Source organism: Barbus barbus (genome assembly GCF_936440315.1).
Source record: "Barbus barbus genome assembly, chromosome: 22".
Taxonomy (NCBI): domain Eukaryota; kingdom Metazoa; phylum Chordata; class Actinopteri; order Cypriniformes; family Cyprinidae; genus Barbus; species Barbus barbus.
In genome coordinates, this window is record NC_136750.1 from 29907058 (window position 1) to 29934333 (window position 27276).

Here is a 27276-nt window from a genome sequence, read left to right on the forward strand (position 1 = left end):
GAAAATAATGTCACAAAAATCCTAATGGTTCCAAAAAAATTAATTAAAAAAAGTTTAAATTTTCTCAGCTTTACAATGCAATAAAACAACCTGTTTTAAAATATTTTTAACTGCATTATAATGCAAAGAAAAAAAAAAGGTTTAAACATTTTATTGAAATAACACACATTCCTTTGCATTACATTTTTGCAATGTGATGAGAATTTGTTTTGTACATCACAAAAATAATGTCACATAAATCTTAAAGGTCCTACAAAATAGTTTTCAATTTCTGCAAGTATATCATCTTATTTTTATTTCCGGGTGAAATGTGACCTGCAGGTTTTGTGAGATTAAACCACCAGCCAATGTAACTCTCAGATACGTAAACGTAGTTTTGGCCAACTCTCATTCCCACATCCTTTGAGAGTCGATAATAATAATTATAATAATAATACAAAATAAACATCACCCATAATAGTTAGAGATATTAAAGTGTAAAACAAACTGTTAAAATGAAATAGAAATATAGCTTCAAAGTCGTCTCTGGACATGTCTGTCGGTCAGTCGTCTCTTCTCCTCTGCTCTGTTGTCTGAGGGCTGGTTGGGGTTTGAAGAGTGTGTGTGTTCACAGAGCAGGTAGTGTGTGAGTGTGTTACCGTTACAGAACCGTTCATGAGGCACTCAAGAACAGAAAGGAGTCTTAAAGATCTTTGAGCCTGCTGGAAGGAGATTCCTACAGAGCGAGGGGGGAGACGGCGCTGGAGCCGGTCGGGGTCGAGCTCGGGGACGGCGTGTGTTTCGGAGGAGCCAGATCCAGGAGGGCACGGACCGTCCCAGCCACCTGTGGCAAACCTCGCTCTTCCAGGATGTGCAGGGGGAGACACAGCTGGTTCTGCGGCCGCAAACACACACACACACAAACACAAAGAGAGCAGGGGCGAACAAAAAAAAGGACGAAAAGGGTGTCAATGGAGAAACAAATTATTAAATTAATATAACTTGAAAAAATAACTTAAAAATGAAATGATCAAAGGAATAGTTCACCCAAAAATGAAAATTTCAAGATCAGGATGAGTTTGTTTCTTCATCAGGTTTGGAGAAAAGTGTCTCTGCATCAGTGTCTCAGCAATGGATGCTCTGCAGTGAATGGGTGCCGTCAGAATGAGAGCTGATTAAAACATCACAATAATCCACACCACTCCAGTCCATCAGTTAACATCTGGAGAAGACAAAAGCTGAAACTAATCCATCAAGACGTTTTTAACTCAAATACTAGTCCATTATCCATAATAACGCTTCCTCCAGTGAAAAAGCCCATCTCCTGTTGTCTCTCACATCAAAATCCAGCCACATATTAGTTTAGAGCTGTTTTGGCTTGTAAACGCTGCTTGATGCAGATTTCTCTCCTGATTCAGACCAGAACACTTTTTCACTGGAGGAAGAGTTATTATGGATTCAGATTTTAGTTAAAAACATCTTAATGCTGGATTTGTTTCAGCTTTTGTCTTCTCCAGATGTTAACTGATGGACTGGAGTGGTGTGGATTATTGTGATGTTTTTATCAGCTGTTTGGACTCTCATTCTGACGGCACCCATTCACTGCAGAGCATCCATTGCTGAGACACTGATGCAATGATACATTTATCCAAATCTGATGAAGAATCACACTCATAAACATCTCAGATGGCCTGATGCTGAGCACATTTTCAGCAAATCTTAATTTTTGGGTGAACTATAAAATAGAGGAACTTAAAGCAGATAAGGTACAACTAAGGAAGAACTTAACTTATAAAGAAAGCGTAATAATGACAATAAACAACGATGCAGGAGAAGAGGAGAAATGGAAAAATTGTTCAAACCAAGAACACAGCGTCAACTAGTCTGATACTATAAATGAACTGAAATATTAGTAGAGGCTGTTATTGCAGATTCTTTGAGTTAGTGATCTGAACGAAGCCCTTAACCTAAAGATCAAAGCAGGGTTTGGAAATCATCCTGCACTATTTGTGCTAAAAACATGAGCGATAAATCAAACTAGGTGCCATCTATCGATCCAATATAAAGCTGTGACTCACAGACTCAAACGCACAACTTAACTAGTGATAAAACACACGTCTACAGAGGATACATGAGTTTAGATTTTATTGTAGAAAAGCAGAGGACAACAGTCAGACTGTAGGAAAACCAGGCAATATGGCACACAAATCTGACAGACAAATGCTCACACACTCTCTGCGACCACTGTGTGTCTCCTAAGCGTGTTAGGAACATATTTCACTGTATAGCTATTCATTACAACAGGCATGTACTGGTGGATGAGGGCTGTTATTTCAGTGAGTAAATGTGTTCTGGTGCAGACTGACAACATGCTTGATAACTGCAGGGATAAGAGTGGTTTTCTAAATATTTAATGGGTTAGTTCAGCCAAAAAGTCAAATTCTGATGTTATTTACACACCTTAAATCATTTCAAATGTGCATGATTTACTTTCTGCACAAAATGAGACATTTAACAGAAAGTCCCAGCTGTTTTTTCCACATAATAAGCTTCACTCAATGAAACACAAGCAGAATTTTGTTTACACAAAAAAAGTATTCTTATTTTTTTTTTAAGCACTGCATTTTGATAACACTTTACCATAATAACATGTAATACTGCAACAATATTATCATAAATAAATCGTAAAAAATATAAAAATACGTCACTTTGGATAAAAGCATCTGATAAATGAATAAATATAAATATTGTACTGTACAACACTGTTATAACAAATATAATATTAAATAAAATAATTCATTGTTTTTAACAATCAATTAGTTTAACATAAAAATAAACTTCATTGACAAGCAAAAATTATATTTCTGTATTTTTATTAAGGATTATAATTATTCTAAGCATCAGCAATATTCGTCTGCAAGCTTAATGCTTTAATATAATCCTTTTTAATTTATTTTGACGGACAAATTACTTCAAATGTATTCATGTGTTCATGAATGAGGCCCAGTGAAAGTCAATGAGTATAGGGGTTGTCAGGCTCCAAAAAGAACAATAAAGCACCATATAATATGAACTGCTGTTATGATATGACTTGTGCACTATATTACAAGCATTTTGAAGCCATATGATAATTCTGTTAGAATAAACAGACTTAACATGTAAGCTGTGTATGCCACATGGCACATCCGACACCATTCACTTTAACTGTATGGAAGAGAAAAGCTCAGACAGTATGCCAAAATTTCTCCTTTTGTGTTTCATGGAAGAAAGCAGCTCATACGGAATGACAAGCAGGTGAGTAATTGTTATTTTAGGCTGAACTATTGTGTTAACTGTGAGGTGGAAGACAGTGACATACACACAGTAAGGCACAAAGGGATAAAACAGGGGGAGTTTATGGTTTGGCGTTCTCCACTCTGTCTCATTTCCTTTTTATTCACACAAACCCTCAGAAACTCAAAGCCTCACAGAGTACTCAAACACTTCAGCAAACTTTGGGGAAAAATGCAGCAGTACTGATGCACAATAAAGGGCTCGTTCACGGAGCAGGCAGCTTGTTCTGTCGTCTTGTTTAAGGCTGAATGGGCGAATCCGCCCAACTTTGTGCTTTTCGATAGACCTTTTATGGAAATGTGCTCTCAACACACTCACAAACACTCATATAAACACTCAATGACTGTTCGCTAAGCCCCGCCTTAGAACATCACTAACCAATCAAATGAGACTTCTGTTTATTTTGCTTCATTTTAATTCATACTTTTATTCAACAAGGCTGCATTAAATTGGACATTTATAATGTTCCAAAAGATTTCTATTTCAAATAAATGCTGTTCTTATGAACTTTCTATTCATTAGAGCATCCTGAAAAATAAAATGTATAACAGTTTCCACAAAAATATTCAGCAGCACAGCTGTTTTCAACATTACTAATAATCAGAAATGTTTCTTGAGCAGTAAATCAGTATATTAGAATGATTTCTGAAGGATCATGTAACACTGAAGACTGGAGTAATGATGCTGAAAATTTAGATTTGATCACAGGAATAAATTACATTTTATTATATATTCACATAGAAAATAATAATAATATTTCACTATTTCTTCTGTATTTTTGGTCAAACAAATGCAGCCTTGGTGGGCAGAAGAAACTTCTTCCCAAAATATTAAAAAAATCTTCCTGACTTCAAACTGAACAGTAGTGCAAATTATTTTATTTAAATAAATGGCACAAAAATGACAATTTTTTCCAGTCCATGTAATAATACCATTAAACCAAATTGTATCCCTTTATGACATTTGCATGAATGTTATTTTATAAAGACTAAGCAAGCAACTTTACGCAGAGGGGGCGGAGCTTAGCGAAGTATCGATTTTGTGCACTAGAAAACACTATAAATGTAACATCTGTGTGCATAAACACCAGCTATTGTGTAATTCTGCACAAAGACAACATTGGCTATTTTAGTGCAGTGATTAACATGGAAGTGTGATTTAAAGGCTTGGCACCAGGTGGCAGTAGAGAGCACATAGCAGCGACATGATTGACAGGTAGAAAAGGGCAAATCCAGCCAGCTGGGAAGGAGCAGCAGAGTGAAGGGTAGGCGGTGCCAGAGAGAGCAAGGCCTCAACCAGCCTAAACACACAAACCACCTCCCCTTTCAACACGTCACCCGCTGAACACAAACTATCCTGTCCACAGAGCCGAGACGAGGAGGAAAAGGAGCGTTCAAATAAAACACAATGAGGGGTTGATGGTTTTAAATTGGAAGGGAATGGAGGGAGACAGAGAAAGAGTTAGTAGTATTAGCGATTTAACTTGAAGGCAATAGAGAAAACAGCAAGAAATGTTTTGAAGCAAATGTGACCCTGGAGCACAAAACCAGTCATAAGGGTCCATTTTTTTGAAATTGTGATTTATACATAATCTAAATGACAATATTTGGCCGAGATACAACTATTTGAAAATCTGGAATCTGAGGGAGCAAAAAAATCTAAATATTGAGAAAATCACCTTTAAAGTTGTTCAAATTAAGTTCTTAGCAATGCATATTACTAATCAAAAATTAAGTTATGATATATTTACAGTAGGAAATGTACTAAATATCTTCATGGAACATGATCTTTACTTAATATCCTAATGATTTTTGGCATAAAAGAGAAATGGATAATTTTGACCCATACAATGTATTTTTAGCAATTGCTACAAATATACCCCAGAGACTTAAGACTGTTTTTGTGCTCCAGGGTCACAAATATGAAACAGAGAAGTTATTTCTTAATTTGGTTTTAAAGAATACCTGAGGAACTCCGATTCTGCGGCAGGCCTCTAGGAAGTTCTCCACATTTCGTCGACACTTGGCCATCGTCAGTTTGGGCTGGAAAGAGAGAAAACATGAAACCGATGCAATGCTATGCACATACACAAAAACTAAAACAAACCCAGAAAGTCTCTCACCACTGCCGGTGAGGGTACATGGATGCTCGGTATGGACCGGGGACGCACATGGTTGGCCAGATGGCACAACACGACCCCGTCAGTCAAAGCTGCCCCAAGATCACTGGGTAAGGACACCTTGAGTCGGCACTCGATATTCTACAGGGTTGCAAAGTAAGACTTACAGCAGGACAAAGTAATTTGTAAAGAAAAATATATACACACCACCAGACAAACGTTTTGAATAGTAAGTTTTTCAATGTTTAAAAAAAAAAAATACTCTTCTGCTCACCATGTCTGCATTTATTTGAGCCAAAATACAGCAAAAGTAGTAATATTGTGAAACTATTTAAAATAACTGTTTTCTATGTGAATATGTGTTAAAATGTCATTTATTTCTGTGATCTGCAGCTGTATTTTCTGCATCATTACTCCAGTCTTCAGTGTCACATGATCTTCAGAAATCATAATAATATACTGATTTACTGCTCAAGAAACATTTCTGATTATTATTATTATCATCATCAATTTTTGAAATAGCTGAGTTCATTTTTTAGGATTCTTTGATGAATAGACAGATCCAAAAATCAGTATTTATCTGAAATAAAAAGCTTTTGTAACATTATACACTTGGAGTAAGTATCATTTTTTTTGTGTGGCGGGAGGGAATTATAGAAATTAATACTTTTATTTAGCATGGATGCTTTAAATTGATCAAAAGTGATGATAAAGTCATTTATAATGTTACAAAAATTTATATTTCAGATAAATGCTGTTCTTTTGAACTTTCTATTCATCAAAGAATCCTGAAAACTCTGCTCAGCTGTTTTCAACAAAATAATAATAATAAATGTCTTTTGAGTCTTTATTAGAATGATTTCTGAAGGATCATGTGACTGGAGGAATGATGCTGAAAATTCAGCTTTGATCACAGAAATAAATTACAGTTTAAAAGATTTAAATAGAAAACAGTTATTTTAAAATGGTAAAAATATTTCAAAATTGTACTGTTTTTCCTGTACTTTGGATCAAATAAATGCAGGCTTGGTGAGCAGAAGAGACTTCTTTAAAAACATTAAAAATCTTATTGTCCAAACACTTCTGAGTGGTAGTGTATATGTATGTATGTATAATCAATAAATAAATAATACATGCTGGAAAAGCAGTTTGTTTGACGCACCCTTCTCAGCTGCTCTATCAGTATTGCCTCCTCCCCCGTCGGGGCGGGACTCTGTGTGGGAGTGGCTTCCACTGGCTCCGCCTTCTGTGTGCCTGATTCACCTGCAAAACAGTCACATGCCATTAGGAGCACGTCAGCACATAATTACATCAACATGTAGCAATCAGGAGCCAAGATTGACATGCCTGTAATAGAGAGCAACAATGACTGCCCACTTTGAGTGTTATTTTAGTATTATTTACACACTATTATAGCATTACTATTGTGAACCTTGCCTTATACACAGAGGCACTGTCATGTTAGAATAGAAAAGGGTTCTGTCCAAACTCCTGCTATAGAATAAGCAGCACACAATTCCCTAGAATATCATTACATGCTTTAACATTAAGATTTGTACTCATGGAAATTACTAAAATAATCAAACCTGTTTATAAGAAGGGGGTGTCCCAATACTTTTGGCAATATATTGTATATAAGTGTGTGCATCATTGGTTTATTCATGACATCATGAAAGTCGCATAAAGCAGCAATCAGCATGAGTCAGATAAACAAACCTTTTTTCTTCTCCTCTCGCTGACTGAGGAGGAACAGGTAACTCTCAGGTCTCTGGCTGGGGCCGCGGGATGGGGACGTGGGGGATTGGAGGGCTGCAGGACCAGAAGAAAGTCACAATGGGATGCGGGGCAAAGAATTAAATAACAAAACAGAAGGAAAGAGGAAGATAAAGTCTGATTTAAACAAACACATACCGGTGGGTGACAGCGAGCCATAATCTTCACCTTGCTACAGAAGGAAAGAGAAAAAAATAAAAAGGTCATGACATGAAAAATGAACAGTGTATCTGTGGCATGCACTTCAAGTGAACTCTAGGCGTGAATCTTATAAAGACGTCTGTCACAGATATTTCTTGGCAGTTTTTGTGAGATTCGCCATCATTTTTACATTACGCTTTTGATGTGAGAACTTCCAAACCCTAAACAAACATGCACATGCATCAGCTGAAATCTTACACCATGTCCTAAACAGGCATGACGTCACAGCTTTCCAGCATTATTTCCTCAATGAAATGGAAATACTGCTCACAAAATCACAGTCAATCACAAAATATATGATGGTTATTACAGTGAAACGCTGCATTAAAATAATTAGATATCAGACAATTTTTTTGTCACAAATAACGAGACAAAAACAAGAACCAAGGGGCCAAAAACAGATATTTTGTTATTCACAGTTATGTCACAGTTGTGGCTGGTTAAGATTAAACTCATTCTTTACTGCATTCTGCCTCGTTAGATCTGAATGCAACAGCAGTATCGTTGTGTAGTGAATTTATGAAAGTAAAATCATCCACAATATGCTTATTTGCATCTACAGAAATAAAGTGGAGGAGGCAGATCATCTCCAGGCTCTTGCGGTTCAGTACCTGCGGCGTACAGGAGGCGGCGACGGATAAAGTGGGAGACACACAGCCATCCAGCGGCACAGCAGAGAGAGACTAGCCAGCCAGAGCAATGCAGAGAGGGAGAAAGGTATACGAAACGAGGGGAAATAAAGGGACGCAATTAGGAAATAAACAGCGGGTTTGAGAAAGTGTTAAGAGTCGAAGAGTAAAAGATTTTAAAGTTTATTACTGAAAAAGCTGCAGGAAAAATGCTAAAACAAATGTTAAATGTTTTCTTTTAGGGGTCAAAATCAGCTTTAATTAAAAAATCATCAGGAAACATGCATAAGACTATTTGCATTTATAGAAACAAAGTGAAGGAGATGGATCATCTCCAGGCTACAAACAAATAAATAAATGATTATTATTATTATTATTTAATTTACTAGCTTTTTAACATTTTTGAGAATGAAATTGTCAAATAAAAATACATTAAACATAATAACATTTTTTTTTAAATAATAAAAAAAAATCCATAATAAGCTTATTTGCATCTACAAACAACAGAGTGATGGAGGCAGATCATCTCCAGTCTCCAAAAAAAACAATGTGTGAGTAGTGTTGCAACATGCAAAAATTGAATACAAAGGTTTTGGGGTTTATTCATATCCCTAACCCTAATTATGAGCAATACTAATTGTGAATCAGCATTAATCAACAGCAGTGAATGGTAAATCCCCATTTAGACAGCTAGTAAACATGTCTGCGTGTCTTTCACCTGTTTGTGAGGGTCTGGCCTCTTCTTTATAGTGTTGGTATCTGTGTCTATCTCAAATATCAGTAGGGGCTCAAACTCACTCTGACACAGAACCAACATGACAGAGAGAGAAAGAGAGAGAGAGACAGGAAGGGAAGCAAAAGAAGCAGGGCAGGAGTGTTAAAGATGCTCGCCAGGAAAAGCAGATCTAATATTAAAGATGCACTCAGCAAGTTTTAACAGTAATTAGAGAGTAATACTATCAATTACAATATAAGGCTGGTCATGTCTTAACAAAACAGCCTTTTCTTGCCACTAGAGTCTTGTGAGTGGACACCATTTGAATCATGTGTCAAAAGAACAATAACTTATGAGTAAACTTTTTAATAACTGAGTGCAACTTTAAAGGATGTTAACAGCTTAAATGGATCAGAAAAGAGTTTTTGATTAGAAATAACCTTAAATCATGTCAATACATTATGCAAAGTTATAAAGATTAATAGTGACACCTTTTAAGGGAAGTGAACACGCAAGAGAAATGAGATGGTGCAGAGGATAACGCATGATCCGAGCTGATTGGCTCTTACCATGAAGAGGGCGGAGTCATCGGTGTGAGTGGACCGTCTGGAGGGGTACAGACTCTGGGGTGGGACAGTATGCATATGACTACAGCGCCACACACTTACATTCACACACAGCAGGATGAAGTGATGGATAGGGAGGAAGTGATTGTGCAAATGTGAAGCAGACACTCACCTCACTGTCTGTCGGACTGAGCTTCGTAGGGCTCTGAGAGGAATTGTGCTGAAGATAGAAAGACAAACAATTGATTTCCAACCTCTACAAACATCACCGGACACATTTGGGGAGTTTCTAATCGGGATTTGGATGCTAAAGATCACTTTTCGCCCTTCGGAACATCTCGTAAACAGTTGACGGCAGCCATAAGCTTAGTATTTTTTCCCATTCTACAGAAGTCAATGGGTACCGTCAACTGTTGGGTTACCAACATTCTCCAAAATATCTCTTTTGTGTTCAACAGAAGAAAGAAACTCATATAAGTTTGGAAAAATTTGAGGATGAGTAAATGATGAATCTTCTTCATCAGTAATACCCACTTTTTTATTGTTTTTACATGTCACGAAAAAGCATTTGCTAACAAATGGCTAAATGTGACTACAGAGGTTGCTGGGGACGTTAAACATCACACCAAACAGGTAAACTCACATCAGCAAATTGCTTTTACAGCCTCATTGTGTTTATAATCATGCTCTAGCAACTTTTTCTAATTTAAAGAGTTCGCAGCACTTTATTTGGCTAATTTTAATAATTGTGTGTACCTTGACGTTGTCTTTTTGCACTGATCTTGTTTTCTGTCTCTCCTCCTCGTACCGCAGAGCCGCCAGCTGAGCTTCCCGTCTCACTCTCTCCACACCGCCACCAGAACCTGACGCCACACCAGCGGAGCGCTGACACACACAACCAGAGTAAATTCAGAGTAAATTTCATTGACTGCATAATGAGATGTGAATGTACAGGGACTCTCACCTGGTTGTGAGCATATGAAGATGCGACCGCTGTATCTGACCCACCACTAAAAAGACAACAACTGTTAGTGAAAATAGATTTTACTTCTCTGTTTGATTTCTAATTCTTAATTTTTTTTATTAATTAGCGGGAAGTACAGATGGTTCATAGGCACCCATTGTAATAGTTAGTGTTCTTCAGAAGTCTATGGCAGCCCATAAACCTGCTTGCAGGAAATTGATCAAATATGGCACGCAGATATAGAACAGTCTGAACATTTGGCAAGTTTGGAGCTGCCAAACCAACAGGCCAAATTTGCACTAATGTTTATGCTAATAACTTTTGAACCGTAAAGTTTAGAAGCAAAAAAAAAATTAATTCTGATCCCTTGGCTCGTGCAGAGTCATATCGACTTGCCCTAGACGGATTGTCTCATTTTCTGCTAAATTAACTCTCGTTTTTGGATTATCCTGGCAAAAAATTATGGAATTCAAGATGATTGAATTTATGATTTTTCAGCTAGTCAAAGCAGACGGGAAACAGACATGAAAAACAAGATCATTACTCTTCATGGTGGAGTGCAAATGTATATCATACATTGTAGTTATCATGAAAGTTTAATTAGTTCAGTACCGGTTATGTAAGGAGGTTTGGCGTCTTGGATCATCAGTTCTTAAGTCTCTGGATGGGCTGGTCTTCACAGGTGAACCCTAGAAACAAAGTAAAGCTATCATTATCCCCGTGTTAACAACAAAATCCAACTGGTGTTGACTAAAACTGATGTGATCAGCTTATTATTACAGCTTATTAATTAGTAACGCACACCTCTCTGGTGATTCGTCTTTCAATGTAGGCCATAAACTGTGAGCTGAGGCTGACAGGCTCCGCCCCTCTACGGCTCCGCCCATCCTCATCATCATCATCCCCCGTACAGCTGTCAATGAAGTCTATCTGTTCAAACTCTGTTTCCACTTTAGAAAGAGACGACAAGGTGATTTAAAATTAAAATCCTGTAGAGCTTATTACTAGAGTCTGAACTATAGGGATTCATAAGTGTAGATGTTATCTCACATGTGCCATTGGTTACGTGAGACCCCGTCCGATGATCCTCACGTTCTCTTTCTCGATCTCGTCTCTGTCTTTGCTCTCTGGTGATTTCCGCCACTCTTAACGGCAGGTCTGACAACTCGTCTGAAGGCTTTAAGAAAGGATAGATGGAGAACAGGACAATGAAATGAGTGATCCATTATGGAGAATAACAGCTGTGGATCACTGATTGAGTGATCAGAATAGCACTTGCCTCATTTCCAGACCACCTCTTGTCTCCGCTGTCCACACTGTTAAAGCCAGAGTCCAGAGCTCCGTACAGCCGGCCAGAATACAAATCCTCTACACTGAGAGACAGACAGACCAGAGAGAGCGACATCAAATCATCTGAGGTTTCACACATAGAAATAGTCTGCTAAAGGTCTGAAATTACTTTAACACCCATATCATGCTACAAGAGATGAAAGTAAAATGTCTTTGATTTTCTGGTGTCTAGATATGACTTGGATCCCTACTCCAATGTAATTCTGTGGTATTGTCTCCCATTAATTATTTTATATTCTATTTTACTTTATCAAGTCTTTGATTTTCTGCTCTCAAGTCTGTGCTGTTTTTTCACCCATTTATTTTATTGTATGTTAATTTATATTCTATATTTTATTTTACTTAAGCTCAAGTCTTTGATTTTCTGGTCTCAAGTTGATGTTTTTTTTCCACCCATTTATTTTGCTTTTCTATTTTATATTACTTTATAACTGTTTTTATTTTGTATTTTATTTTATTTCGTTTTTTAATATTTTATTTGCCACCACAAATAATAACCTGATTAATCAGAAAAGTAACAGCAACATTTTAGGTGGTATAATTTGTAAACACTTACAATATCCTTATAAAGATGGTGCTTTTACCACAAACATCTTGAGAACCACTGTGGCTCTTTGTATACAAGATCCTCATATAAGTTTGTCAAATTTCCTGAGATGTTTGATCTCCACATCATCTCATCTACTGTCATCCGGTTTTGCTGCAATCTCTCCTCTCTTCATACCTTCATTCCAATCAATCCAAGCTTTCATTCTGTCTGTGTCTTTTCCTTTCCCTCCCTTCTTATCTGCAGAATCGCCCTGCTTTGCGTGTCCTCTGAGAGATACGGCCGATAAACACCGGCTCAAATGAATGTGGGTGCGAGAGTGAAAGACAAGGAGGAGTTTATGCTCACAAAAGCCAGTGAAATGAAGCGAGTTCTTACCAGGATCCGAAAGGCAGTGGTCTTCTGTCATAGTCTGGAAGGTCTGACGCTGCTTTACATGCCTCCATGTTCAGATATTTAAATATATGGATCTTTCCCTTTATACAGATCTGGAAAAAATGGAAAAACACACCAATAAACATGATTCTCAGTGGTGCTCCTGACTTTTAAGTAGTTCTCAAAGGCAATGAAAAAAATATTTTTACTCTCATAAAGTGACGTATTTCTTAGATCAAAACAGGAATGTGTGTTACCTGTGCAGGTGGGCTCTGGAGAGGATTGTTGTCCAGAATGATGCTCTGGAGCTGTCTGAGATTGCGGTAGCATACTGGGATTGTCGTGACCTTGTTACAGGAAAAATCAAGCCGGACCAATGGCAGCTCAGCCAACTCTGCAAACCGATGAACACAGAAATGACACAACTCATCTACACAAAACCATCACTCATTTCATTCAGGTGCAGGTGCTTGCGTTTCTGACCAGGAGGCAGGCGAACGAGGTGGTTTCTGCGGATGTTGAGGTCGTGCAGAGCTTCCAGCTGACCGATCTGTGGAGGAAGCGTCTGGATCTCATTACAGCTGACGTCCTTGAAGAGAGAGAGAGAGATAATTGATGACTAATGTGCATGAGAGAGAGCAAATGTGAAGATGACTGCAGAGCTTGAGCGAGCGCTGGTCCACACACCAGTTCGGTGAGCTGTCTGAGTTTGCCCAGATCCTCCGGCAGCGACACCAGCTTGTTATTGCAGGCGATCAGAACTTTGAGCGGCAGACGGCACAGATGAGCGGGGAGAGTGGACAACTGGTTCCGACTGCAGAGAGAAAACGAGAACCAAGAGAATCAGAAACCGCAGGCTCCAATGACTAGATTTAAGAAAATAAGTGGTGCTTTTGCTTGAATAACTTTGAAAGGGCAATGTAGTTACTAAATAGTTCTGAATTATTTTATGCTGCTAACAGTGTTGCTATTGTTAACTAAAAATATTAAAAATTAATTGAAATAAATATAAATATTAGCTGAAAATATTTAACGTAAAATGTTTATTTTACCGTATTTATGTTATATTTCATTGTTTATTTTATTTGCCACCAAGCAAAAGCAAAAACTAACCTGATTACTCAATAGTAATAGCAAACTCTCCTCAACAAGATTTAGGTTTCATGATTTGTAAACAAAAATCCATTTGTTAAAAAAAAAAACTATTATAAAGATGGAGACTGTGCCACACACATCAAGAGAAACACTGTAGCTGCTTCTACACAAGTTCTACAGTCACTTGAGAAGTTTGATCTCTACATCATCTTATCTAATGTCATCTGGTTTTGCTATAATCTCTCATCTCTTGGTTGCTAACAGTGTTGTTATTGTTAACCAAAAATAAAATTATTAACCAAAATAAAACAAATACAATACATTTTTTAGATGAGAAACTTAAACAAGTTTTCTTTTGAAAACTAACTGAAAAAAGTAAATTACTAATACTGAAAAAAAACAAAGCTAGAACAAATTGCTAAATTTAAAATAAAAACTGGACTTAAAACTAAAAGCTAATTCAAAATATTACACACAATAACAGTAATACAATTATACTAAAATAGCACTAATTGTTTTCTTACTGGTCTTTCTCTGTTAGATTCTGGTCTCTATATGTGACTTTCAATATAAACCTGTGGGATTATCGTTTTCCCGTTTTATGATCCTCCAGGCAAATTTTGTGAGTCAGATTGCCTAAAGTAATAACACACCTCACACACGTCTAAAAAGCCAAACAATATGAGGTGTCATTATGTCTGAACCTCAAACAGTGCAGGACCCGCTAAAGCTGAAGTTGGATTGGAGATCAAATGTCTAAGCTTAAGCAACAGTACTAGTGATGCTTGCTTTAGTAAACCCCACTAATTAACACTTGCTGTGCACCAACTGTGAGTAAAATATGGTTTTGGTGAGCTACCAAGTCAATTACAATGAGTTACTTGTCCTGGTGGTTGGAAGATTTTTGGAATTGCATAATAATAGATGGGTTAAAGAGTTAGTTCACCCAAAAATTACTCACCCTCATGTCGTTCCAAACCTGTAAGACCTTCGTTCATCTTGGAAACACAAATTAAGATATTTTTGATAAAATCCAAGAGCTCTCTCAAACAAAAATAACGACTTTATTCAACAATTCTTCTCCTCCAAATCCTGTAAACAATGCATGCGCGTGTTAATGTAAGCAGCGGCACCCTGCGCATTCGTTGTTTACAGGATGAGGAGAAGAATTGTTGAATAAAGTCGTTATTTTTGTTTTCTTTGCACACAAAAAGTATTCTCGTAGCTTCCTAAAATTACGGTTGAACCCCTGATGTCACATGGACTATTTTTCCGATGTCCTTGCTATGTTTCTGGACCTTGATCGTGTAAGGACTGCACGATATATCGTTTCAGCATCGATATCGCGATGTGCACATCCACGATAGTCACATCACAGGATGTGCGATTTTTAGTATACTGATTGTTATATATATACACTGATCGTTTCTCGACAACTGTCGCATTGCGCCGCCCCATGCTGTCTACACTGGACGTGACAAATCGACTATTGCAAATCCTTTGAACTTTGTGTCAGTACATCATAAACAGAACGAGGGATTTACTCTCAGGGATTTGCAGTGTCGCGCCACATCCAGTGTAGACAGCATCATTGATTATAATGGGTTCTATTGTATTTTGTTGCGTCACGCCGCTTGCGCCCGGTTTAGACAAGGTGAGAGCCACTCAGATGCAGGTGAACATTGAATTCCGTTCACTTCCGTGTCTATTTGTGCCTGAAATGACACATACGCACGAAACTGTCAAAATGCATGTCTCTGCAAGTATCCTTGTAAACACAGTTGCTTATGGCTTAGGTGAAGGTAAACAATTGATAAAGAAAATGGATAGTATATTGGTTCACAGCAGTTTAATGTTCCTAAGGCTCGGTCTCATGAATTTTAATCAAACAACAAAACAGAGAAAAATCATTTCGTACAGATTTATTAGATTTAATTTATACAATGAAGACTTTGCAGTGTTATTTTACATTAGATTATTCAACCAGTAATTTATATCTTTGTTCTATAATATTTATCTATGTTTGTAATTTGTTTATTTTTCTGTGCTGATTTACTCACCTAAAAAAAAAAAAAAAAATCACCCCAATCATTTATTATTATTTTCCAAATAGAGCTTTTCAAGTAGTCTGGTGTTTTTTTTCTTTCCCATATCACAATATATAATCGCAGAAACACAAAATATCGCAATGTGAGTTTGTTTCCAATATTGTGCATCCCTAGTTAGGACCCTTGCTGTCTATGGGAAGGTCAGAGAGCTCGGATTTTATCAAAAATATCTTAATTTGTGTTCCGAAGATGAACGAAGGTAATAAAATAAAGACCATATAATTTTTTTCTTTCTTTTTTAAAGATACTTTAAAAAAAGTTTAAAGAAAGCTAAATAAACTTTATTCAGCAAAGATGTGTTAAATGGATAAAACTGATAGTAAAGATTTCTATTGTTAGAAAATATTTCTATTTTGTATAAATGCTGTTCTTTTAAACTTTTTCAAAATTAATCAAAGAATCAAAGAAAAAAGTAACAGGTTCCAAATAAATAGCAGCACAACAGTTTCAACACTCATAATAAATCAGTATATTAGAATGATTTCTGAAGGATCATGGGACACTGAAGACTGGAGGAATGATGCTGAAAATTCAGCTTTGATCACAGAAATAAATACTGTTTTAAAGTATAGGTATTAAAATAGGAAACCAATATTAGAAATTGCAATAATATTTCACTATATCACTGTTTTATCTGTATTTTTGAAATAAATACAGCCTTGATGAGCAAGAGACTCAAAGTCAAAAATCTGATAAATAATTGACCTTGTTTTTGAGTCTATAATATAGGCCTAACATAATACATTATCAAAACAAACTATTTAAACTGATAGAATAGAATAGAATAGAATAGAATAGAATAGAATAGAATAGAATAGAATAGAATAGAATAGAATAGAATACAAACTGAAGCAAAACTTAAAGCGGAGATCTGTAAGTTAAATATAAAAAAAAACATGAACATATGAATTCTTCTATATCTCTCTAAACATGGTTATGAAGTACAGTTTGTACAATACTCTTGTGTGTGACTGATCATGTCTTTGTTACCGTTCTTTGCCCATCCTCCGCTATTTCCAGCACTTAATCAAGCCACTCTTCTTTAATACATGAGGATGTTTTATTTCACATGTCATTGTGTTTGCGTTGTCTCTCGTGTTGAGCGCACCGCAACCATTGAAGTATTCAGTTTCTACAGCGACTCATTTGGTGCATATGGTTCTCTTTCTATAAAACCGGTTCTAACTCTGTCGTGACATCAGCTCTGTAGCGGTTTGCCCGAGCATTGCTATTATTTTCCTTTTACTGGCGGCATTCAATTAAATGGCTTCCCAAATAATTTTTGTGTGCGCGAGGCACATTATTTCTTCTGCGCAGTCGCGCGCGTTCAGCTTAGAGGGAACATTGCCTGGGAACCCTGTATTTAAGGCCCGTCGGGCAGGACAGTGATATATTTTGGTAGCCCGACTGGAAGACGCAATAGCCCCAGGACGTCGGGCTAGCGATTTTGCGAGTCCTGCATTACTAATTAAAAATTAAGTTATATATTTACAGTAGGAAATTTACTAAATATCTTCATAGAACATGATCTTTACTTAATATCCTAATGATTTTTGGCATAAAAGAAAAATCAATAATTTTGACCCATACAATGTATTTTTGGCTATTGCTACAAATATACCCCAGCGACTTAAGACTGCTACTTAAGGTTTTGTGCTCCAGGGTCACAAATGGACTCTTGATTGTGTTTTTTAACAAATCCAATCAATGTTTTTCATATCTCCACATTAAAATGGTTCAATACCAATATTTTAGACAAATATATGTTCACTTTATGTTATGAATGCTGAGTCTGTATGTATATGACCTGATGTTTAGGTAGGTGAGGGACTGTAGGTTGATCAGACTCTCTGGTAGTGAACGCAAGCAGTTCTGGTACAGGTTCAAACTCTCCAGAGACACAAACATGCACACCTCCACCGGCAGCTCCGTCAGTCTGTTTCGTGATAGATCTGAGAGGACAGATAACAGAGAGAGAAAGAGACAATGAGAAAAGCATGTCTGGCATCCAGAACAGCTGCACACCTGTCTTTGGTTTCGCTCATGTACAAGCGTGTTTGATGAGCTCTTGGCTGTCCATTCCTGGACCAACGTGCTGGAAATACAGTCTCTGAGAACCCTCTAGAAACTTTCTTCTAATTCAGGTCAGGGAAATGATACAAATACATCAGCCAAAATTTTTATTTTTTTATTACTGCTATTGATCTGAATTGGCTGATATTGGAAGCAGGATATATTAAGTCTCATTGCTGCAAGCCAAAATGCCAAACACAACATCTGAGACCTAATCAAGTGCATTACAAACCAACACATATTTCCACCTTTTTGGTGTAATACTTCACATAAATAAAATCCAAATACTGAGTTACTGAATCTGTTACAAATAGAAAAATCGAGGTCTGATTCTAGTTTGTGTGGGGAAAAATTTCCATTGCACACTTATTATACAGGTCTATCCAATTGTCAGCTGGCAGTTAACATGAACAAGTGACTGACCCCTTTTGAGGGTTCACACAGCACTGTGTATGCAGAATTCAAGTGCGGTTGTCTTTATTATGACCTATGATTGCTTTCAAAACGGTCAATGAAATATATGCATGATTACATACAGCTGTCAAATTTTAATTATAAATACAAAATGCATGCTCAAATTACAAAATGCAGAGAACTCTGCTGTATATGCACTCTTAAATTTAATTTGAATTTTTTTTATAAAATGCATGACCAAATTACAAAATGCATGCCCAATTTATACATAAAGTATCAATTTATAAAACATACTTCTGTTAATGCAGCCACAATGCAAGCGTCCGATCTGAAATCTGAATTAGATATAATAACAGCACAGTATAGTGCATATACAATACAGTGTTTAACTGCTGCCTGATACTCATTTCTCACTTGCTCTAGACCACTTTCAATCCCACAATACTCCATGTCAGATTCATAATCTCAAATGACTGTTTAACCGTTTAGTACATGTTTAGGGGTAAACAAAGTGCCTTCCGCATCAAGATTTAGGATCTTTTTCTGAACTAATGCAGAAATCTTGCTTTAATTTCACCAGAAATTCAAGAAACTCTTTATATATTTGCATGCACACACACACACAGACTTTAAACCCAGAGGACAAACACTCACACAAGGGACCCCATGACTACCAAAAATAGCTGCCGGACTAGAAATGAGATAAGTGTCCATTTTTCTGTTCTGGTTTACATGAAAGAGGCCAGTATATCCTCACTGGTGCTCCAACACTCATTTCAACACTCAGACCAGATTCTGAGAAACGTCAGACAATCGTCATGCAGGAGATGCTGCAGATCTTACAGAAGCTTCAGACAACACATGGCAGCGTTTGTATTTTAGCTATGCGCGGTTTGACAGGACCGAACTTGCCTGACAAAGTTTGTTTTGAGAACAATCTAATCTTCATTAAACTTCAAACTTCATTACCAAAAATTACAATAAATACAAAGAAAATTTGTTTTTGTTTTTTAAACCTTTACAAACATTTTGGATATCCAAATAGCACAAACGACAATATAAAGCTAATGAAAATGTATGTTATTTCAAAAGATTTTGTCTGTATTTTCTGAATACATATTTAAAAATACTTTTTTTTTTTAGTTTGTTGGCATTTTCTGAATATATTCACATTTTCTGAATATACTACTAGCATAACTAGCAATACAATCCATCTATTTTAAAAGCTTTTGTCTGTATTTTCTGAAAATATTTACATTTTCTGAATATGCTAATAGCAAAAACTACAACAAAAATGATAAACTATATAAAAAAAGATCAATGTATTTTAATGTTATGATTGTCAGCTTTTTCTAAATAAAAATTAAAAAGATTTTCTGAATACATTTACATTTTCTGAATATACTAATAGCAAAAATGGCTATATAAAAACAATGAAAACTTTAAAAGGAAAAAAACAGAAATATAAAATTTATGAAAATGTGTATGTTAATACATTTTTTAAATTTTGTCAGTATTTTCTGAACACATCTACATTTTAAAAAATTTGGGTTTTTTCTGAACATGTTTACATTTTCTGAATATGCTAATAGCAAAAAGTACAATAAAAACACGATGAAAATGTGTATTTAAAAACATTACATGAACATTTTCATTCTAACTCTTTAGACTAAGACTTACAAAAAAGAGAGCAAATAGACAAATAATGAGATGTATATTACATATTGTCAAAAGGATAAAAAATACTGAATTACTGATAACTTTTCTGTAATTATATTGCACAGTTCAAGAAGACAAGTGTCCAAATCGCACAACTTTTCTTAAACCTCTGCCATCTTACAGGCCTGGATCAGTATTTTGCAACACAACAACAGTGTAATCAGATCTGCAGCCTGTATATGTTGTTTGTGGAGGTGTGTGGATGTACTGATGGCTTTCCAATCCACACTGGATCTATATTTGTCACAGTGCAGCTGTGCAGAGATCCGGGATGGGGAAGACAGGAAGTGCTGCTGACTGTAACGTCTGCTTCCTACACTGACTGCCACCTAAAACCAGCACACAAACGCAGCACGGATCCATTACGGAGAGCTCAACACACACACACTTTTACAATAAAGTGGGCAGATGTTTCAGATGAGCACAAGCAACTTCTGTCTTTCTGAGTCATATTTAACAGAAAATACGGCATAAGGAGTTTTGGTTTTCAGACGCTCAGACACACACAGTTATTGGAAACACCCACTAAACAAGCGAAGTGGGATCAGAAATCATCAGATTGTATCAGGCCTAGACAGGATCCAAGACACTTGTCCTTAACAGTCTCTGATCCCTGTGACGATCTGTTTACAAACCATACTGCAATTCTGAAAACAACCAACATTATGCAACATCAGAGCCAAGAAGGGCAAAGACTGAGTAATGTGCATCTCATCTTCTCGTTTTTGGTTTATATTTCCTCTATGAGTGTCTAGCACAGGACAGCATTTCAGCCTGACTCGTGGCCTCTGTCAAATATAGACAGTAATATCCGGATGACTTCACTTCCTCCATGCTTGTACATAACAGTCATCAGTTCTGGCCTCGAGGCGAGACAACTTCAATCCTGCATCCTCCCTCGAAGGATTCCTTCTAGATCAAATATCTCTCTCATAAGCCTTTTCAATAAAACACACTGCAAAATAACACCAAATACAAACCATATATTTCTAGTCTAAAATAAAAAAATCCTATTTTTTATCTAGTCAGAACAACCATCATTTTGAAACAGCTACACATGCGAAGTTGATTCAAAATGTTTAATACAAGAAGTAAAATACAGTTAAAACCCTAACCTGTTAATCTGAAAAATTAATCAACTGTGCTAATGCGCATACACACATACATCCATAAACGTTGAGTGTTGAAACAGTTTAACATTCTCTGTCACAACAATGATGAACTAAACTGGTCTACAATAAAATGCATGAATTACTGTGATATTAGTAGTGTTGTTTCATGTTATATATTCAATGCATATCATGAATATTCAATATATCAGCCAGCCCAGAATAAATCTACACTAAACTAAATTAACAAGGCCACAAAATGTAACAGTTCCTACAAATTTCATGAACAACGCACTAAGCAAAAAAAATTGTAAGTTAAACACAGTATAACAATACAATTTCTTGCTTTTGTAGATGCACTTTTCTGTCATGGACACATCAAGTCACCAAGAAGCAAAAGACAATGCACAAAAACCTCCTCCAGCAAAATGAAGACAAGCTCAGTCTTCTTTCTTTGTCTATGTCTGAGATGTGTTTGAGAGCAGAAGACAGGAGACACGCCAGTGTGTGTTTAAGTGCTCATCATGTTGCAACCAAGAGGTCCTGTGCGGTGAACTTGACATGCCTGCTTATATAAGGCCAAGAGCTCCTGTTCAAAACAAAGCATGGCGTGGGAAAGAGTGTAATTGCAATGTCTCTGACTTTTCTCAAGTAAACTGACATGACCACAGTCCACAGCACCCTGAGAGAGGTAAAGTTTCCCAAACAACTCGTGCAAAGCTAGAACATATCAGCACCGAAATCCAACAACAAAGAAAAACTCAACTTCATTCAATACTACGACATTGACATGACTATTTAGCACATTTTATTCCCACGCTGTCATTACAGTAACAAACAACAACAAAAAAGTATTTAAGGTATATAGTACATGTGATAGTGACTCAACCTTCACAGAAAGAAAGAAAGAAAGAAAGAAAGAAAGAAAGAAAGAAAGAAAGAAAGACCACAATAAAATAATCAATATAATATCTTCAACAAAACCTCAAGAGTGCTAACTAACCAGAATAGTCAAATAACTATTATCAATAGAACTGGAAGTCTAAAATTTACAACCAAACCTCCATCTATCTGCCAAGACTGCAAGATCAAAATATTTACTTCCATCATCTTGAAGAAAAATTTATCAACTGACAAGACAACAGCAACTACAACTAAATACAGCACACATTTCTAAATGGGAGTCTGAAGTTAATTAAACAGTCAGCGGGGACAATCCCGCTGTTTGCGCTGCTGGTGTCGTTGAATCGACAGCGGTCCAGAAGGCCTTGTAATCGCTTTCCGAGGGAGGACACCTGTTCTGAGTCTTCTGAGCTGAGGGAAGACAGCGTTCCTTAGCAGGAGACCAGTGCATTTGGCACAGTTCACAGGACAACGCAGCCAAAGCAATATCACAAAGTCAAATGTCACGTCAAGTCAGCAGAGACTTACAAACACTCTCAACAATAGCTGCTTGACTATGAATTATTCAATACGAACAGCCAACAGATCATTTCAATGACGCATATTAAGATTACACCACAGGTGGAGCATTCAGATCTGTCACTTTTAACGAAAAAAAAAAGTTAAAATACTTCCTGACAAACCTGTTATTATTTACCATGTAACTCTGTAATGCATCATTTACAGTGTAAAGGTGGCACAGTAGTGCTTCTGAAGTAGCATTTGAGTGTCTTTTTCTGCCTAAATAAATTTACACAGCAATTAGGACTGTATACTTTGATACTGGGGCTGAGCTGGGTCAGAGCCGGCATAATTTAGTCTGGCTTTTATGCAGCATTGCATCTTTACACTGAATTTTAAGCAGGCACATAGCAGCCTTAACTCTGCTGTGTAAAGACAGCTTAAGTTACATGTTTTGTTGTTGTTTTAGAGATACACTACAAGTAATCTTATGCCAAATTTTTTAACTCATGTGTAAAGATGCATAAAAAGTGGCCATCAAAAACTGTTCATTAGTTCTCTGTAGGTTACCTTATACTGTACTGCATTGTAAAAATTTATGTTTTTTGGAAGAAAACTATTTGAAACACATTATAATTACTACATAGTTGTATTCCGGTTATCAGTATTGTATCATTTAGATTTAAGAAGTTAGAATAGGTTTAGCCTATATGTACTAAAATTCATTATACAGATCACTAAATTCAATTCATATCACGTTTATTTGTACAGTGCTCTTCACACAATACAAATCGCTGCAAAGCAGCTTTACAGAAAATGTAAGTTTCTATTTTTAAGTTTCTACATTATATTTAGTTATAGCTTATCGGTGGTGACTATGTCAAGTTGATGTCCATATGGCAGAAATGTACAGTAAAATCATGTAGTTAGTTAATGTCATGTATTCAAATAGACGGTGAACACTATTAACTTCAATGATTATAAGTTTAATCGCAACATATAGCAACATTTGTAGTTGTATGTTGTTTGAAGGTTGGCATCATCTGAGGTCCTCTTGTGATGCCAAAAACATTGTTTATTCAATCTCTAGCATTCACAGCTGTCTCTTTTTCTCCTAAATTTAATAAGTAGCCTTTACAGAAAAAAAGGCATTATTGATAAACCTCTTATAGTCAGAATCAAGAGCCGATGTTAAACTGTTATTATCACCCTAAAATGACCTCACTAAAAAAAGACCCATAAACTATCTGGCAGAAACAAAGCTATGGCACTCACAATCTGTCATTAGCAAACCATAACAAACTCACAGCAAAGCAATAGAGCTATTTTTGGGGTTACAGCATTGAAAGCTTTGCTTTATTTTTTTGTTCCCGTTCATTCCTACAGTCTGCATTTTTGTGAACCGGCTTTGGATGAGAACGAAATCAGAGAATTTTGTGTGCATCCCAGCATGCACTGCACAGACGATCAATATTGACAGACACAAGACACCAAGTGTGCTCAGGATCAGAGCTGTAGTCCTGAGCTACGATGACCGTTTCCTATTTTCAGACCGTGCAACACAATACTGGGCAGCTAACTGGGGTAACACTTACTAGACCTAGGCTTTGTTAAATATGAGCAGTAATAATAGTGAAACTTGCATTACGTAACACCACTTTATTCCCTAAAACATAAAGATTAAAGATGCTGTGAATCATGCATCTACACAATGCAATTGCCTCCTTGTGTTATATAGCTGATGTCTATAATAAAAGCAGTCTGCATCTTCCCTTTCCGATAGTAATTTGAGACATTAAGCATCATATACATAACGTTTTAGACTAAAATAAATTAAATTCTAATTTTCTCTGCAATTTGAAACCTAAAACTGAAAACCACAAAGCAACTGTACACACAGAGATGGCATTATGGTATTGTCATAACTGTTAAGAAGAGTAATGAACCTGTCTATCTGCATGCCGGTCAGTTAGGTGGTTATTTAGGGATTTACCAGTCATTTAAACATACAGCAGTCCGCAAAAATCTTCAGACAGATGTTTATATAGCCTGGACTGGTTTTACGGTGTACACACAACTCATTTAAAGTGGTTTTATGCAACTTAAAATCTAAAATATTTTATAAACATATGGGGTCCTATACATGCAGGTCACATGATTCTTGCGATGAAATGAAAATCACATGTCTGAACACGTCTAGAAACTCCTGAACCGTGAGGCCTGCACCTGTATGTGTCAGATAAGCAAGCTACATTACAGTCGGGCATGATTTAATACGTGTGGAAGATGCAAGGCATTTAACGATTTTTATGAATAATCAGTAATAATGCTATTATTGTCCTTCTCAGTCACTATGCACATACATGTGCTTTAAAAGGCAATAGATTGGAATAATAAATGAAGTATCTGTTCATCTGCTATAGTAATAAAATACAGCACATATTAACCTCACGATCAAACAGGGTCTCATATAATAAACATCAGAGATTTTGGATTAGAGTTTAAAGAGAAACAGTGAAACAAAAACAATTAAGAAACAAAAAAATAAGATTATATATAAATATGTGACCCTGGAGCACAAAAGCAGAATATACAAAATATACAAAAATATTTGTAGCAATAGCCAACAAAATTATCAATTTTTCTTTTATGCCAAAAATCATTAGGATATTAAGTAAAGATCATGTTCCATGAAGATATTTTGTCAATTTCCCACCATAAATATATCTAAACTTAATTTCTGATTAGTAATATGCATTGCTAAGAACTTCATTTGATCAACTTTAAAGGAGATTTTCTCAATATTTAGATTTTTTTGCACCCTCAGATTCCAGATTTTCAAATAGTTGTATCTCAGACAAATATTGTCCTGTCGTCATAAACCATACATCTTATTTATTCAGTTTTCAGATGATGTATAAATCTCAAATTCAAAAAAAATGACACTTAAGACTGGTTTTGTGCTCCAGGGTCACATATATAGCATATTTTTGCTCTTTTGTTGGTTTTGATTGCTTCTGTTGTCCTCATTTATAAGTCGCTTTGGATAAAAGCATCTGCTAAATGACTAAATGTAAATATTCACAGTATAAATGCAGTCTTTCTTTATACATGCAAACATATAGAGGCCTTTTAAGTTCTAGGATGGGGGTCCACAGTATCTAAAACATTTAAAAACACTGTAAAACCCTTGATTCACATGATCATCAGCATCCTGCCAATATTATAATAAAAAGCCTTGACTGGATCTCATGTGTTCATGTAAATATGAAACCCTTTAATAAGATAGCATTCCTCAAAATTCACATCTTATAAAGTCAACAAGATGACATGACAATCAAACACTTTAACCTGAGGATGACCAACATAATAAAGCTCTTAACCTGTCAAACAAACCCAATGTTTGGGTCTCAAATAACCTACAGGAGTCACCGTTTGAAGTGTTGTGGTTTTAGGACACTTCAGATGTTGATATGGAGCTCATTTCGACAGATTAAACACAACCATGAGTTAATCTTAACTTTAGACAGTATCTGCAGATTGGACCGAAGGTGGGCTTCCAGCTCTGTTTACAGTCAAACACAGAGCAAACTAGCCTCAAAACTCGACTAGCGCGGCTTTAGCTTAGCTTCTGGACGGGTTAACGGTTAAAACGGTTAAAGGGGAACGGAATGTGAAGGTTAGCTCGTTACCGGCGCGTGTGGTGTCGGTCAGGTCGTGTCCGGCGGCGCTCCGCGGGAACTCCTTCAGCTTCCTGCCGCTGAGGGTGAGCGCTCCGGTGGCCGCCGCCTCGTCCAGCGCCCGGTCCAGCGAGCGGCTCCAGGACGCGACTCCGGGAACACTGGATAATCCGTGATGAGCAGCTCCCGCCGCCGCGACTCCGGCAGGGTGACCGACGGTAAAAGAGGGCACGGCGCTTTCCGCGGAGAGCAACACCGAAGCCGCCATTACACAGCTAACACTCCCGCTGGATCGTCACGGGCCCCGCACGAGCTCGGACAGTTGCAGTGCGCATGTGCAGCGCGCGGAGGCAGAGAGACGCACCGATCGACGGAGCACCGGCGAGGACACTGACGTCAGCGCGTGCGTGGATTGAAACGACTCGCTTCTCAAATCTTTTGTCTAACTAGTGATAAATAATGTGACAGATCCTTGAAACAATTAGATTTTTTTAATGATTCTGTAGATGACGATTCATTTCTCTGCTTATTAATGTTTCCGTTTATGTAATATTACATCTTTTTGGTAAATCATTTGTAATAATATATATATATATATATAATATTTAGATTTTAAGATGAATATTAAAAAGTAATTATTTTATTTATTTTATTTTTTATAATTTTTATACATTTTAATGTGACATTCTTGAAACAATTTGAGGATTTTTAAAAATTCTGTTTATGTTTAATTTGTTATTCTTTGCTTATTAATGTTTTCGTTTAATATTCCTATTTTTACAAAAAAGTTATAACATTATTTATTTACATATAGATTATATAGATTTAGATTTTAAATTAACGTTAATATTAATATATTAATATTATAAATAAATTAGGTATTTATTATTTTAATGTCTACTAAAATGTGACAGATTCTTGTAACAATTTGAGGATTTTTTTTAATTCTGTTGATGATGTTTAATTTACGTTCCTCTGCTTATTAATATTTCAGTTTACTTAATATTACTATTTTAAATTTAAAAAACTGTTTTAAATCGTAGTTATTTTATTTATTTATATATCTTACATATAGATTTAGATTTCAAGTTATTTTATGTATTTTTACACATTTTTATCAATT

At 36.3% G+C, this 27276-nt stretch overlaps 1 protein-coding gene across 1 annotated transcript; it reads right to left on the reverse strand.

Moving 5' to 3' along the window:
* LOC306888132 (DISP complex protein LRCH3-like) lies at positions 1-26542 on the reverse strand. Its single transcript, XM_079446284.1, has 20 exons — positions 26166-26542; positions 17562-17706; positions 13239-13365; positions 13035-13140; positions 12809-12945; positions 12555-12664; positions 11559-11652; positions 11330-11456; positions 11084-11229; positions 10892-10968; positions 10280-10325; positions 10072-10200; positions 9488-9535; positions 9319-9372; positions 7343-7376; positions 7148-7240; positions 6594-6694; positions 5435-5572; positions 5277-5354; positions 1-874 (listed from the first exon to the last, which is right to left on the reverse strand). Exons 1-20 carry the CDS (start codon positions 26419-26421, stop codon positions 716-718), a joined length of 2205 nt encoding a protein of 734 aa, XP_079302410.1. The 5' UTR covers positions 26422-26542; the 3' UTR covers positions 1-715.
* Positions 26543-27276: the final 734 nt, after the last annotated feature.